Below are 12,500 nucleotides of genomic sequence, written 5' to 3' on the forward strand. Positions count from 1 at the left end.
CAGATCTATTTTTGCTCAGGCTCAGGTGTAGGTGTGTGTGTGTGTGTGTGTGTGTGTGTGTGTGTGTGTGTGTGTGAGTGAATGAACACGGTCAGTATTGGGGAGTACCATGGGCTGCGGGTGGGCTCGTCCCTCCTCAGTATCGTATCCGGCTGCATCATCATCGGTGTGTCTAAAGACTGTGACGCCGATGCTGTAGGGGGGATTTTCCTTGGAGCAGGGGGACTTGGTGAGGAATCACTTTAATCTCACACACACACACACACACACACACCAAAAGACCGGAAATGTATCTGCAGCATCAGTCCACTTTATTATTTGAAAACATAAAACTGAGAAACTGAGACTGAGAAAAAAGGAAAAAAGGAGTGGAAACTTCTTAAGGAGAAACTGAGCCACTTTTCCGTCAGCGATCATCTGATCCAGTAGCTACAGCTATCATGAAATCAAGACGTCTCACTGTCACGTGTCCTATTGCGGAGAGGGAGAGAGAGAGAGTGTGTGTGTGTGTGTGTGTGTGTGTGTGCAAAGTCAGATGAATATAAATGAAGCACAGAATTTGTATATAATTCTATATATTATAGTAATATTTGTAATGATATAATTCAGTTGTATTTATAAATAAATGATGTTTACTTCAGTAAACTTGGTTTCGTCTTCGCAGATCCTCACAAATCTGATCCATTTAAACAGCGCCAGAGAAAGTTCTCTTGATATCTACATTAATTAACTTGACATTTCTACACTCAGAATGAAACGGAACCAGAAAGATGAAATGAGGAAGTGAACAAGGAAAAAATTAGAGGAACAAATGACAGCTAATGAGAGTAAGAACAAGAGACAGGTGTAAACAGCCATTTGGGGAATTAATGAAAGCAGGAAGTAAACAGAGAAGTTAAACACACAAAAAACACACAAAAAACACACTCAGTGCAGTGCATTGTGGGTAACTGTACCTGATATCCTCTGGATCTTGAGCCTTACAGACTCTGACCTACAAACGGAACAAATCTCACCTTCGTTCCAGACTACAGCATCGACGCAGCTTTCTCTTATTTAAATATTGAAGTGTGTGATAAATACTTCAATTTAAGGAATGATTATAATATTAAAAAAAAGAGAAAAATTCCCAAATGAGAGTCACGTAATTAATCCAATTTTATTACTCTTTTAGGATGGAGTTTATGTGATGAAAGACAGACAAACATGTAGCTCAACAGACAGACAGACAGACAGACAAAAAGACAGACAGAGCTAAACAGACAGACAGACCCCCAGCAGGCAGACAGACAGACAGACAGACAGACAGACAGACAGACAGACAGTGCTAAACAAACAGACCAACCCCCAGCAGAAGGACAGACAGACAGACAGACAGAGCTAAACAGACAGACCGACCCCCAGCAGAAGGACAGACAGACAGACAGACAGACAGACAGACAGTGCTAAACAGACAGACCGACCCCCAGCAGAAGGACAGACAGACAGACAGACAGACAGACAGAGCTAAACAGACAGACCGACCCCCAGCAGAAGGACAGACAGACAGACAGACAGACAGACAGACCTAAAAAGACAGACCGACCCCCAGCAGAAGGACAGACAGACAGACAGAGCTAAACAGACAGAAGACCCCCAGCAGAAGGACAGACAGACAGACAGAGCTAAAAAGACAGACCGACCCCCAGCAGAAGGACAGACAGACAGACAGAGCTAAACAGACAGAAGACCCCCAGCAGAAGGACAGACAGACAGACAGAGCTAAACAGACAGACCAACCCCCAGCAGAAGGACAGACAGACAGACAGACAGACAGACAGACAGAGCTAAACAGACAGACCAACCCCCAGCAGAAGGACAGACAGACAGACAGACAGACAGACAGACAGAGCTAAACAGACAGACTGACCCCCAGCAGAAGGACAGACAGACAGACAGACAGACAGACAGTTTGTTCCTGTATAGGTGAGACTAACTATGAGAGTCATTAAGTCAGTGGTCATGTCACTGCATTGTGAGATTTTAGAATGTTTCTCTCTGGTGTTTTGTTCCACAGGTCTCCTGATCTCCGTGTATCCATTTATCAAAGCCTGGTTCAACATCCATCACATTTTACCCAACATCGGTCAGATTCTGTTTTTTCTCATTTTCTTAGAATCGTTAAAATTGGTGTAGTAACTAGTTTTTTTTTGTTTTTTGTTTCCCTAAACACACAAACACACATTTCAATGACTCCCAATTAAATAGCATTTTTCTCCCAGGAAACTTCAGAGTCCATCCAGTTGCTCCGACTCCGGCCCCTGAACAGCCCTCAGACTCTCTCAGAAGAGAAGGTGAGTGCACTTAGCTAGACATTAGCTAGTCTTTAGCTAGCGCTCTAGCAACTAACATGAAAAGGTTAGCGAAGATCTACAGTATTCCAAGCTCCTGCCCAGTATTCCCAGTATAATTGGCCACAACTCTGACCGGCGCTTACTGGAGAGAAATGAATGAAGTTTTGTTTCTGTGGTTTGAGGTAATGGATAGATAAGATGAAATAGATGGACGGATTGAAGGCTGGATGGATGGATGGATGGATGGATGGATGAAGTGGCAGCTGGATAAATGTTATAGATCTAAGAAGGTTTGATCTTGACTTACGCTTCCATGGCACCAGTTTGTGTTTCTCTGTGAGTGTTGTGTGTGTAACGTCCTAATTACATGTGATGAGGCACTCTGTTATTACAGCAGATGTTTTTACAGCGTTGCAGGAACGTTATCTTTGAAGTTACGCCTCGTCCATTTCTGTGTTTCCTGCGAAGCCTTTGATTATTTTTTTTTTAGTCTCTGTATTTAGTCTTTACATTCGGAGCTGTAAGATGTTTCCCCATGTTGTATGTCTCTCATTTCTCCTTTTTTTAGTTGTGTTGTTTAGTTTTGTCCTTCTTCTGTCTGGCTTATGCACTATAACGGATCCCTGACTGTGTATTATGGATAATGACTGCATTAAAGTCTTGTAAAGAGCCACAATAAAACATTTATCCAGCTGTGTCACACTGCTCTTCACTGCTCAGGATTCAGGGAATTGGACAGTTCTGGACCCACTACTGGTTTTATTGTAAGAAATACAAGCAGGAAAAGTGAAGCTCAGTTTGTAAATTAGACAGAGAACTCACTGCGTGCTGATTTTTCTGGGTAATTGAGTTCTTTTTAAGGACTTTTCATACTGTAGCTACCATAAATGTCTGCATGACCCTGTGAGGTTCATCTTACAGCCTTCATCGTCCATCGCTTCATCGCTTTTAAACACCTCAATGAGCAAAAAACATCGAAGAACAGATGATGTCACCAATAAGATACAAACTTAAGGAATAAAAAATGACAATGAAAGTTTGTCACGTTTCCAATTAAAGCCAAGTAAACTTCAGGTTATAGATTCCAAAGTTTCCAAAGCGCTGACACTGGAGACTCCTTCAATACATGTTGCACAGAAACATCTCTCCTTCTAGAAAACATCACCACATCAGTGATTATTAATGAATGGTCTGGTTACCATAGAAACCATACATTTTTTTGCAATTGGATGGATGGATAAACAGATAGATACAGTGCCTTGCAAAAGTATTCATACCCACTGAACTTTTCCACATTTTGACACGTTACAACCACAAAGAATAATGTATTTTATTGGTATTTCATGAAACAGACCGAAAGAAAATGGCACGTAATTGTGAAGTGAAATGAAAATTATAAATGGTGTCTGATTTTTTTTTTACAAATACTCACTCACTCACTCATTTTCTACCGCTTATCCGAACTACCTCGGGTCACGCGTCATCGGGCATCAAGGCAAAAACCCTGGACGGAGTGCCAACCCATCACAGGGCATACACACACACTCTCATTCACTCACGCAATCACACACTACGGACAATTTTCCAGAGATGCCAATCAACCTACCATGCATGTCTTTGGACCGGGGGAGGAAACCGGACTACCCGGAGGAAACCCCCGAGGCACGTGGAGAACATGCAAACTCCACACACACAAGGTGGAGGCGGGAATCAAACCCCCAACCCTGGAGGCTGTCAGTCGTATTTGTATTGTAATCGAGCTTCTTTCCTGTCTTTATTCCTCTCCATCCCAGCACTGTGTAAGAGCTTTTTAAACGAGGTGAGCAGTAAAGAAATATTATTAAGGGCTCAGTGAGAGCGATGTCTCTGAAACCCCATGAAGTGTCAAATCAAGCAGCTAATGAAGGAGCGTATCATTTAATCAGAGAGGAGAGATCACTCCAGCGTTATGGAAATGAATGTGAAATACATCTCACACAGCATGAAACCCCCCCCCCCCCACGCCTCCAGCCCCTCCTCCTTCCTCTACGGTGTCTGCTTTCTGCCTGATAACGGCTGCTTTTATTAAGTCTCACGCTGCTTCATTTCCACGTTACACAATACATTCGCTCTAATAACGAGTGTCCTGATCTGATTCTGACCAGAGGCCATGTGTTAATGGAGAGATGATCTGTAAGATTGCTGAAAGGATGGATGGAGAGATAATTAGATAATTACCCAGATAGATGATGGATAGATGGATGGACAAAGAGATAGATAAATCAGTTTGATGAACAGATAAATGACCGGGTGGCTGAATAGTTGATGGACAGATAGTTGGACAGATGGATTCAGGGACTGTAAGATATATAAGTAAGTAGGAATTAGCTTTATATACAGTATAGATGGATAGATTGGAGAATACTGACAGAACACTTAGTGATGGAAGGAGTGATGGTGTAACTGATGGATGAGTAAATGATTAGATGGATTAATCACTCGGAGACCGTCATGCCGTCTTTGAACTCGTTCATCTTTGTGCTCGGGTCTTCATCGGTGAACATTTGAAGACTTCTGCGAGAAGGAATTAGTGTTAAGCCAGGCTGAAGGGAAGAAAGCAGGGGTGTGATGAGTATCGCTGAATATTTGTCTGTGTGTTGTTTATCTCAGGGACTCTGGGTCAGTTGGAGCTCTCCAAGAGCCGCATGGGGACGTTTGTGGAGGGAGGAGCTGCAGCAGCCGAGAGCTCTCCGGAAGACGGGTGAGAAATCTGACCACTGAGGTCAAGCGGCCTGGTGTGAAACAACACAACACAAAACCATGACACGATAAAGTGTGATTTCCTCCAAACCTTTTCTCCAGGAATCCTGTTCTGGGCTCTGATTGGTCATCAGATGTTGATCAATTCTCTCTAAGAGTGGCTCAAACAGTAGCGCAGGTTTATATTAATGCACTCGCTCTGATACGTTGTCGTTTCCATAGCAACAGCTCGTTCACAGAGACGTGTACGGTGGACGCTCTGACAACAATAACTCCGACTTTAGGTTCGTTGTTTTCTTTGAAGCTGTGTTTTATTTGTCATTTACATGGAGAGAGAGAATAAAGAGAGGCTGGTGAGAGAACGAGTGTTTATACAGTAGCTGAGAGAACAAAAGGGACAACAGAAAACTTCTAAATTGTTTCACAGATGATTCATGACATTAAATCTAAAGAATATGTTACAGATGATAGAATTTTTTTATTTCTTTTATATTGTTGAGTATCATCAGGTTGTTTCTGTTGTCAGGAATGGTCTCTCTCTCACACACACACACACACACACACAAATGGTGTTGGACCACCATATGTATTTAATACAGCTTCCAACCCCTTTGGAATAGATTCATAAAACTTCTGAATATCTTTTAGTGGAATTTTGTACAATTCATCTAGCAGAATTTCTTCTGGTGGATTCAGGGAGGTTTGAGGTTCAAATCCTTCTCTTTAAAATGTCCCACATCGGTTCGGTGATATTCATGTCAGTGTTATATCGGTGTGATCAGTAGTTCTGTGTCGTTTGAATCCTTCCGAGTGTTCGACGATCCCCATCAGTAGTTCTGTTCGACGATCCCCATCAGTAGTTCTGTTCGACGATCCCCATCAGTAGTTCTGTTCGACGATCCCCATCAGTAGTTCTGTTCGACGATCTCCATCAGTAGTTCTGTTCGACGATCTCCATCAGTAGTTCTGTTCGACGATCCCCATCAGTAGTTCTGTTCGACGATCCCCATCAGTAGTTCTGTTTGACGATCCCCATCAGTAGTTCTGTTCGACGATCCCCATCAGTAGTTCTGATTTTTGCCCCCTTTTTATCTTCTCTGAGGAAGTCCTACCATGTTTTGAATACGCAGTCATAATAATGGTGACCGCTGCTCTTGAAACACCATAGAGTTGGACTGTAAAGGTCTGTGAGGTCTCACAAGTCTTCCATTTCGACGATGTCTTAAACTAAGCACCGCTGAGCACGACGTGTTTTATAGTGGCGTGCAACCTAAACAATTTACAGAAACAAAAAATAAATAAAAGATATTTACTGCATTTATTTTTTCATTGTAGCCAACACAAATAATATCAACCCCAATTACATTGTGTGTTCCCATTATTTTGTCCAACTCCTGTATCTGCTCATTACATGTGGATGGATGGATGGATGGATGGATGGAAGGATTAACAGATGGATGGATGGATGTATTGATGTAATTATTCTAAAAAAAAAAAAAAAAAAAAAAAAAAACCAATTCCTGCTAACCGGTGATTAAAGCGTTGATGCTGCAGTAAAATGATCTGCAGTGGTTTTAATTGTGAAATACTGTCAGGTTGTTTCTGTGTTCAAGAATGGTCTCTCTCTCTCTCTCTCTCTCTCTCTCTCTCTCTCTCTCTCACACACACACACACACACACACACACACACACACACTCATTACATCTTCACCCCGGTGATTTCCCTCCCGTGATATGGCGGTGTCTCCGGAGTCTGTGTGTAATTTGATTCTGATTTCCAGCAGCATGCAGGCGTGAGTGTGCGGCTCGCTGGAGAATATCGTGATCGTAACTCACAGGCTTTGATGGCTTTTTTATATTAAACTCATTTTTTGTGGTTGTTGTTGTTTCCCTTTATGCCGTGAGTCTGCATCAGTGCTGATTGCCTCGATTGCCTCGACTCTTCTTTAAAAAGAGTCCAAGAAACATATTTTCTGTTCACTACACCATTTATATTTTATACCATATTAAATTTTACAACCTGTACATACAGTATACATAAATGTACATACAGTACATACAGTATACATAAGTGTACATACAGTACATACAGTATACACTAATACACTTATAAGTGCCTGTCATAAGTGTGGCCTGTGACCCCATCAGTCACTGTGAATAAAACGTCACCTGAACGTCTGTTTATTTTTATAGGCTTTTGATGGGTTTCCTTATAAATGTGTGTGTGTGTGTGTGTGTGTGTGTGTTACCACCTGTGACCCGAGCTAACAGAATATTTTATACAGTATATAATGTTTATATTATAGAATAGCACAGAATAAAGTTCACTGTTGTAATCTCATGTCTTCTCAAACTATCCCAGGTTTCTTACTAATATAAAAATCTTTCATTTATTTTAGAGACTTACACCGTATATGATTTGTTGTAATGTGTGTATCTAAAAACCCCAAAAACAAATATCACATACTGTATGGTGAAAAGCTGACTGAATTAACCTGAGAATCAGACGAGCGAGTGAATCTGGGACACTGCACTAACCTGTGTACCTTAAACAACTGCTACACAAAAGAGAGAGGGGGGGGGGGAGTGGACGTTCTTTTATATGTGTGTGTGTGTGTGTGTGTGTGTGTGTGTGTGTGTGTGTGTGTGCGTGTGTGTGTGCATAACCTTGCTCTTCATGCAGCATAAATGACACTATCAAGGAGAGCAGTGGTGTATGTCACCATGACAACCACATGCTCAGCATCATCACTGCCGAGAGGAGTGTATTACGCTCTCACAGAGCACACAGATCGTGTTCAGCATTTAATTCTACGCTTGTGTCAACAGTAAACAAAAACAAACCTTTTATTTATTGGTCTGTAAGACAAAGACGAAACTTACGATATGCAGAAATTTACACCTGACAATTTACACGTGTTTATGATGTTCTGAATGTAGTTCATTTAAATTCCTATTCTTCATTAGAACATAGGCCACACCTCCTTTCTTTAAACTCACTAGCTCATTGGCTCTGTCTATGTTAAATGGACTGTCTGAAGCCTGACATGTCGTATTGATTAGTCTTAGTTTTTAGGGATCTGACACTTGGTTAGTCCCATAGTTTAGGATGTGAAAACTATCTTGTTTATCCCTAAACTAAATTCTAGTCCAGTCTTTAAAATCAGACTCTTGGGACTCATGGTCCATAGTCCAGTCTTTAGGACTCTGACTCATGGTTAGTCCAGTCTTTAAGACTCTGCCTCATGGTTATTCCAGTCTTAAGGACTCTGACTCGTGGTTAGTCCCAGTCTTAAGGACTCTGACTCATGGTTAGTCCCAGTCTTTAGGACTCTGACTCGTGGTTAGTCCCAGTCTTTAGGACTCTGACTTGTGGTTAGTCCCAGTCTTAAGGACTCTGACTCGTGGTTAGTCCCAGTCTTAAGGACTCTGACTCGTGGTTAGTCCCAGTCTTTAGGACTCTGACTCGTGGTTAGTACCAGTCTTAAGGACTCTGACTCGTGGTTAGTACCAGTCTTAAGGACTCTGACTCATGGTTAGTCCCAGTCTTTAGGACTCTGACTCGTGGTTAGTCCCAGTCTTAAGTACTCTGACTCATGGTTAGTCCTAGTCTTTATGGTTTTAACTCATGGTTAGTCCCAGTCTTTAGTACCTGGTCTCTTAGATAGTCCCAGTCTTTAAGGTTCTGTCTCTTGCCTAGTTCCACACTTTAGAGCTCAGGATGTTGGTTAGATATTGACACTTTAATTATGTACAGTATGCATTTATCATTCTCTCTTCTTTTTCTGCAGACCTTCTACAGATATTCCAGATATTTTGGGCAGGCGTAAACCCAAACTCTCAGAGGTGGACCTTCCATAAACACCTGAAGCTCAAACCATTGACTGTGTAAAAGAAGAACAGAAAGAATTAAAATACAGTAATAATCTAATATAAAGGAGCCTCAGACCTACAGTCAGTATCTGAGGTGAAAACTGTGTCTGTGGGTAGATGAAGGGGCTCTGTATGGTATTATTATGAACATCAGGACATGGTGGTCATGACACATGGGATGTGTTCTTCTCTGTGGTTGTGCATCTTTGCCTCAGGCCGTCTCTCTAGATCTCAGATTGAATGCAAATGTGACATTTATTTAAAAAACTGAAATGAGTCTCCTTTCCATTCCAGTGATGATCAAAATAAATGAAGATTTCAAACAAATCACTGTGCCTCAGATGGAGCAGAACGATCGAGGACTTTAATGTTAGCTTTTTAGTGTATTTAAATGGAGCTTAAAACAAAATGCTACGAGTAAAATTTGAACGACAACAAAATGATCTGATTTGTGATTTAAAATGTTTCTGGATGATTCTAAGCCTTCAAGAAATAAAATTTTACAGACAATATATTTAAAAGTAAATCTGACTGGATTAAAATAAATGAATAAAAAATATAAATCTGTGTCATGTTTTATTGGTGTGTGTGTGTGTGTGTGTGTTCTATTTAAAACACTCCAATCTGGTCATAAAAAATATTTAAATAATGCTAAATACTGACACTAATCACTCTGTGATTCCACAGTCCTGCTTATTCTAATCATCCTTAGATGTTTCTGGATCCACTGCATGGAGTTGTTCTCAGTCAGGAATGAACTACGCTTCCAAACCTGGCTCCTGTCCAATCTGGCAACCTTGAACAATCCAATCTGGCAACCCTGACTGACTCTATGTGATCTTCTCACAGAGAAAAGCAAATGCAGCAGAGAATCGCAGAACAGAGGAACGTGTCTGAGCGCCGAGACGCATCTCTACAGCTCCACAGCTCTCCCTGAGGCTTGAAGTGACAAAGCTCCTGGTTATTACGGAGCTTTTGGGTGATGGATTTTCCACACGCAATTAACATTTTTATGTCTTTTTCCTTTTTTTTTGTAAAATAAAATAACATCAGATAGCTGAAGAACACGAGATGAGCTTTGAGAATTATTAGGAATTCAGTAAGTGAAGGATTTATGCTGTACTTGGACACTTGGGATGGAGATGGAATAAAAACAAGATGTAACCTGTCTGATGTTTCTGAGCTGGATTAAGATTCCAAGGTTCCTTCTTAAAGTAAGTTAAAGATCTTTAATCGAAATAAAGTCCAAATCAAATCTCTGTATCCAAATATATTTGAGTTTTTGAGTTATTAATCATGTATAAGTTTGACATCCTGCCACACACTCAGGAGAAAAGCAGCGTAACAGGATTTTAAAATTAATTTTTAAACTAGGAAACATGTAGCAGGGAAGTGAGATGAAAAAGAGCATTTGGTTCTGCTTCTGGAGTTTTTGAGGACATTGCAGCAGTTGTCATGACTAAGCTGTGACCTTGCATGAAGAATGCAGCCTGTGATTTTGTGAGTTTTGTTTTTAACGACTTGTCAGTTCACAAGAGTGTTAAGACGAGCAGAAAGACCAGCAGAAAGATGGATGTATCTTCCGTACCTTTGTAATGCTTCATTAAATTCTTTCTGTGGTTTTACTCCAGGTTTCCTGACTGAAGTCACGGACGATTAATGATGCATCACTAACGACGCTACATCCAAGATTACATAACGATACAGAAATGGTGTGTACCGAGCAAAGCTCCGGCACCTCTGTTCCCAAGAAGGAGCCTCAGGTCCGTCATAAACGCAAATCCCGTCCTCAGGGCCTCCCTTCACCTGCGCTGTGCTGTGCATGTGGCCTGTGCATCATGCTAGCGGGTATCAACATCACCCTTGTGGGCGCCTTCGCCTTTGCTACACTTATTCCTTCCGGTAACCCGCCCATCATTATCGGACCAGTCCTACTGCTCGTTGCCTTTATGTTCTTCACCGCCTGCTGCGTGTGCAGCCGCATGCCTCCTCCGCACAGCTCACGAAGAACCAAATCAGGCAATGCGGGTTTCTTACGGCACCACGGGGCGGCTTTTGAGATTGAAACAAGTGAGCACACCATTCAGGACACGACCGCCGTCCAGCTCAGTCCCACTAACTCGCCCAGCTTGTCTCACAGCTCAGAATTAGATCGAGATGCTAACATAAATGCAAGTGCTAATGTTAACACTAATGCTAATGCTAATCCACCTGCTCCAGACTATTTGCTCTTCACTATGGATGCTAACGGCCCAGACTCAATGTCCGCAGCTTTTTCCACCACAGCAGGAAGTGGGGAAGAGGTCAGGCTTACGCTGCCCTCCAACGCCACCTAGGAGACTTTAAATCTATTCTATAAATGTAAATAAAACATTACAGAAGGAAAGGAGCTTGGGAGCCTTTTTGTGGTTTGTGTAGTACATTAACGCAAAAATATTAGCGCAAGAACATGGAAGCGTCCTGATCCAAAGGAGTCCATAATGTAACAATGACATGACACTGGCAGCGTTTACAGACTCCACCGGAAGCAAGAACATTGTCACGTTCACTTTATCATCCAACGGCACAGAAAATCTGCACATTTTCACAGAGATGTAAATAACATGTTTCAAGAGGAACTTTGGCTCTGGAACCACTGGTGTGGCAATTACATGAGAAACTCCTTGAAGTGGAAGCCTCAGATCTAAGTATGCTAATCCTTCCCTACGGATGCTAATCAGACAAGCCTGGCATTAACAAACTGGAGGTTTTTCTGCTTCTAATGTATGCATCCACAGAGAAGAGTCCATAAGTTTCCACTGAGATGTAAATAGCTTGTTGGATGTGTTCATCGTGAGTGTATCGGGACCTTCTTGAAAACTAATGCCAAGGTGAATGCTAGCTTAAACTCACCTTGTCCGGCTGTCACACTCTTGCTAATTGGTGTAGCTTGGCGTTGACTACTACTTTTGCATTTTGTCTTTGGGAAGCAGAGATGAGGTCAGATTCATTCCAACTTCTGATGCCACCTTGGAGCTGAGTAAGTGTAGTGCTTTAGAGGAGACGTGTTAGCACTTTTTGAAGAAGTCCTGCTTTTGGAACATCGACAGAGAAACGTATTAAAAGCTTTTGAAAGTCCAGACTCCAAATGGATGGAGCCTCAGTGTGTGAATCACTGTGTCTTGTGTTTCACACGTTCGCACTCTGCCACTGTTACTCAGATTATTCACAGTTATGGCGCTAACAAAGAGACAGAATCTGCCGCCATGCCAAGATGCTTTTGCATACGGAGATGTGATTATTACACCGACTAAAAGCAAATACGAAACTTCTCACCATCAGACACATGTTTCTTTTTCCGTTTAAATGAAAAAACTTGTTGTTTAGTATCACACCATGAAGGAGGAACTGCTGTCGTCTAAAGGAAGGGGGCCAAAACTATTAAGCATCATGAGTTTTGCATATGGCATTAAAAAAAATGTCCAATTCAGACAACCATCATTAAGTTTTATTTTTAGTCATTTCAGTAAATGAAGGTTGGTTATGCTAACAGTTTGCTGCGAGTGGAACAGTGGG

General features: G+C 41.7%; 2 protein-coding genes across 2 annotated transcripts in view; both read left to right on the plus strand.

Moving 5' to 3' along the window:
• The first annotated feature begins 53 nt into the window (after positions 1-53).
• Positions 54-8,978, plus strand: kncn (kinocilin). The gene is made up of 5 exons (XM_060888087.1): positions 54-229; positions 2,057-2,125; positions 2,262-2,333; positions 4,983-5,073; positions 8,864-8,978. The coding sequence occupies exons 1-5, from the start codon at positions 82-84 to the stop codon at positions 8,931-8,933; spliced, it is 450 nt and encodes a 149-aa protein (XP_060744070.1). The 5' UTR covers positions 54-81; the 3' UTR covers positions 8,934-8,978.
• An 881-nt stretch (positions 8,979-9,859) lies between these two features.
• The window catches only part of tmem275a (transmembrane protein 275a), a 3,867-nt gene continuing 1,226 nt past the window's right edge, over positions 9,860-12,500 (plus strand). The window contains exons 1-2 of the mRNA XM_060888200.1: positions 9,860-10,159; positions 10,577-12,500. The exon at positions 10,577-12,500 is cut by the window's right edge and continues 1,226 nt beyond it. Coding sequence (XP_060744183.1) covers positions 10,655-11,281 — 627 coding nt within the window. The 5' untranslated portion in view covers positions 9,860-10,159; positions 10,577-10,654 and the 3' untranslated portion in view covers positions 11,282-12,500. The remainder of the gene's footprint in view (positions 10,160-10,576) is intronic.

The sequence above is a fragment of the Tachysurus vachellii genome, chromosome 1 (assembly GCF_030014155.1).
Source record: "Tachysurus vachellii isolate PV-2020 chromosome 1, HZAU_Pvac_v1, whole genome shotgun sequence".
NCBI classification, from domain to species: domain Eukaryota; kingdom Metazoa; phylum Chordata; class Actinopteri; order Siluriformes; family Bagridae; genus Tachysurus; species Tachysurus vachellii.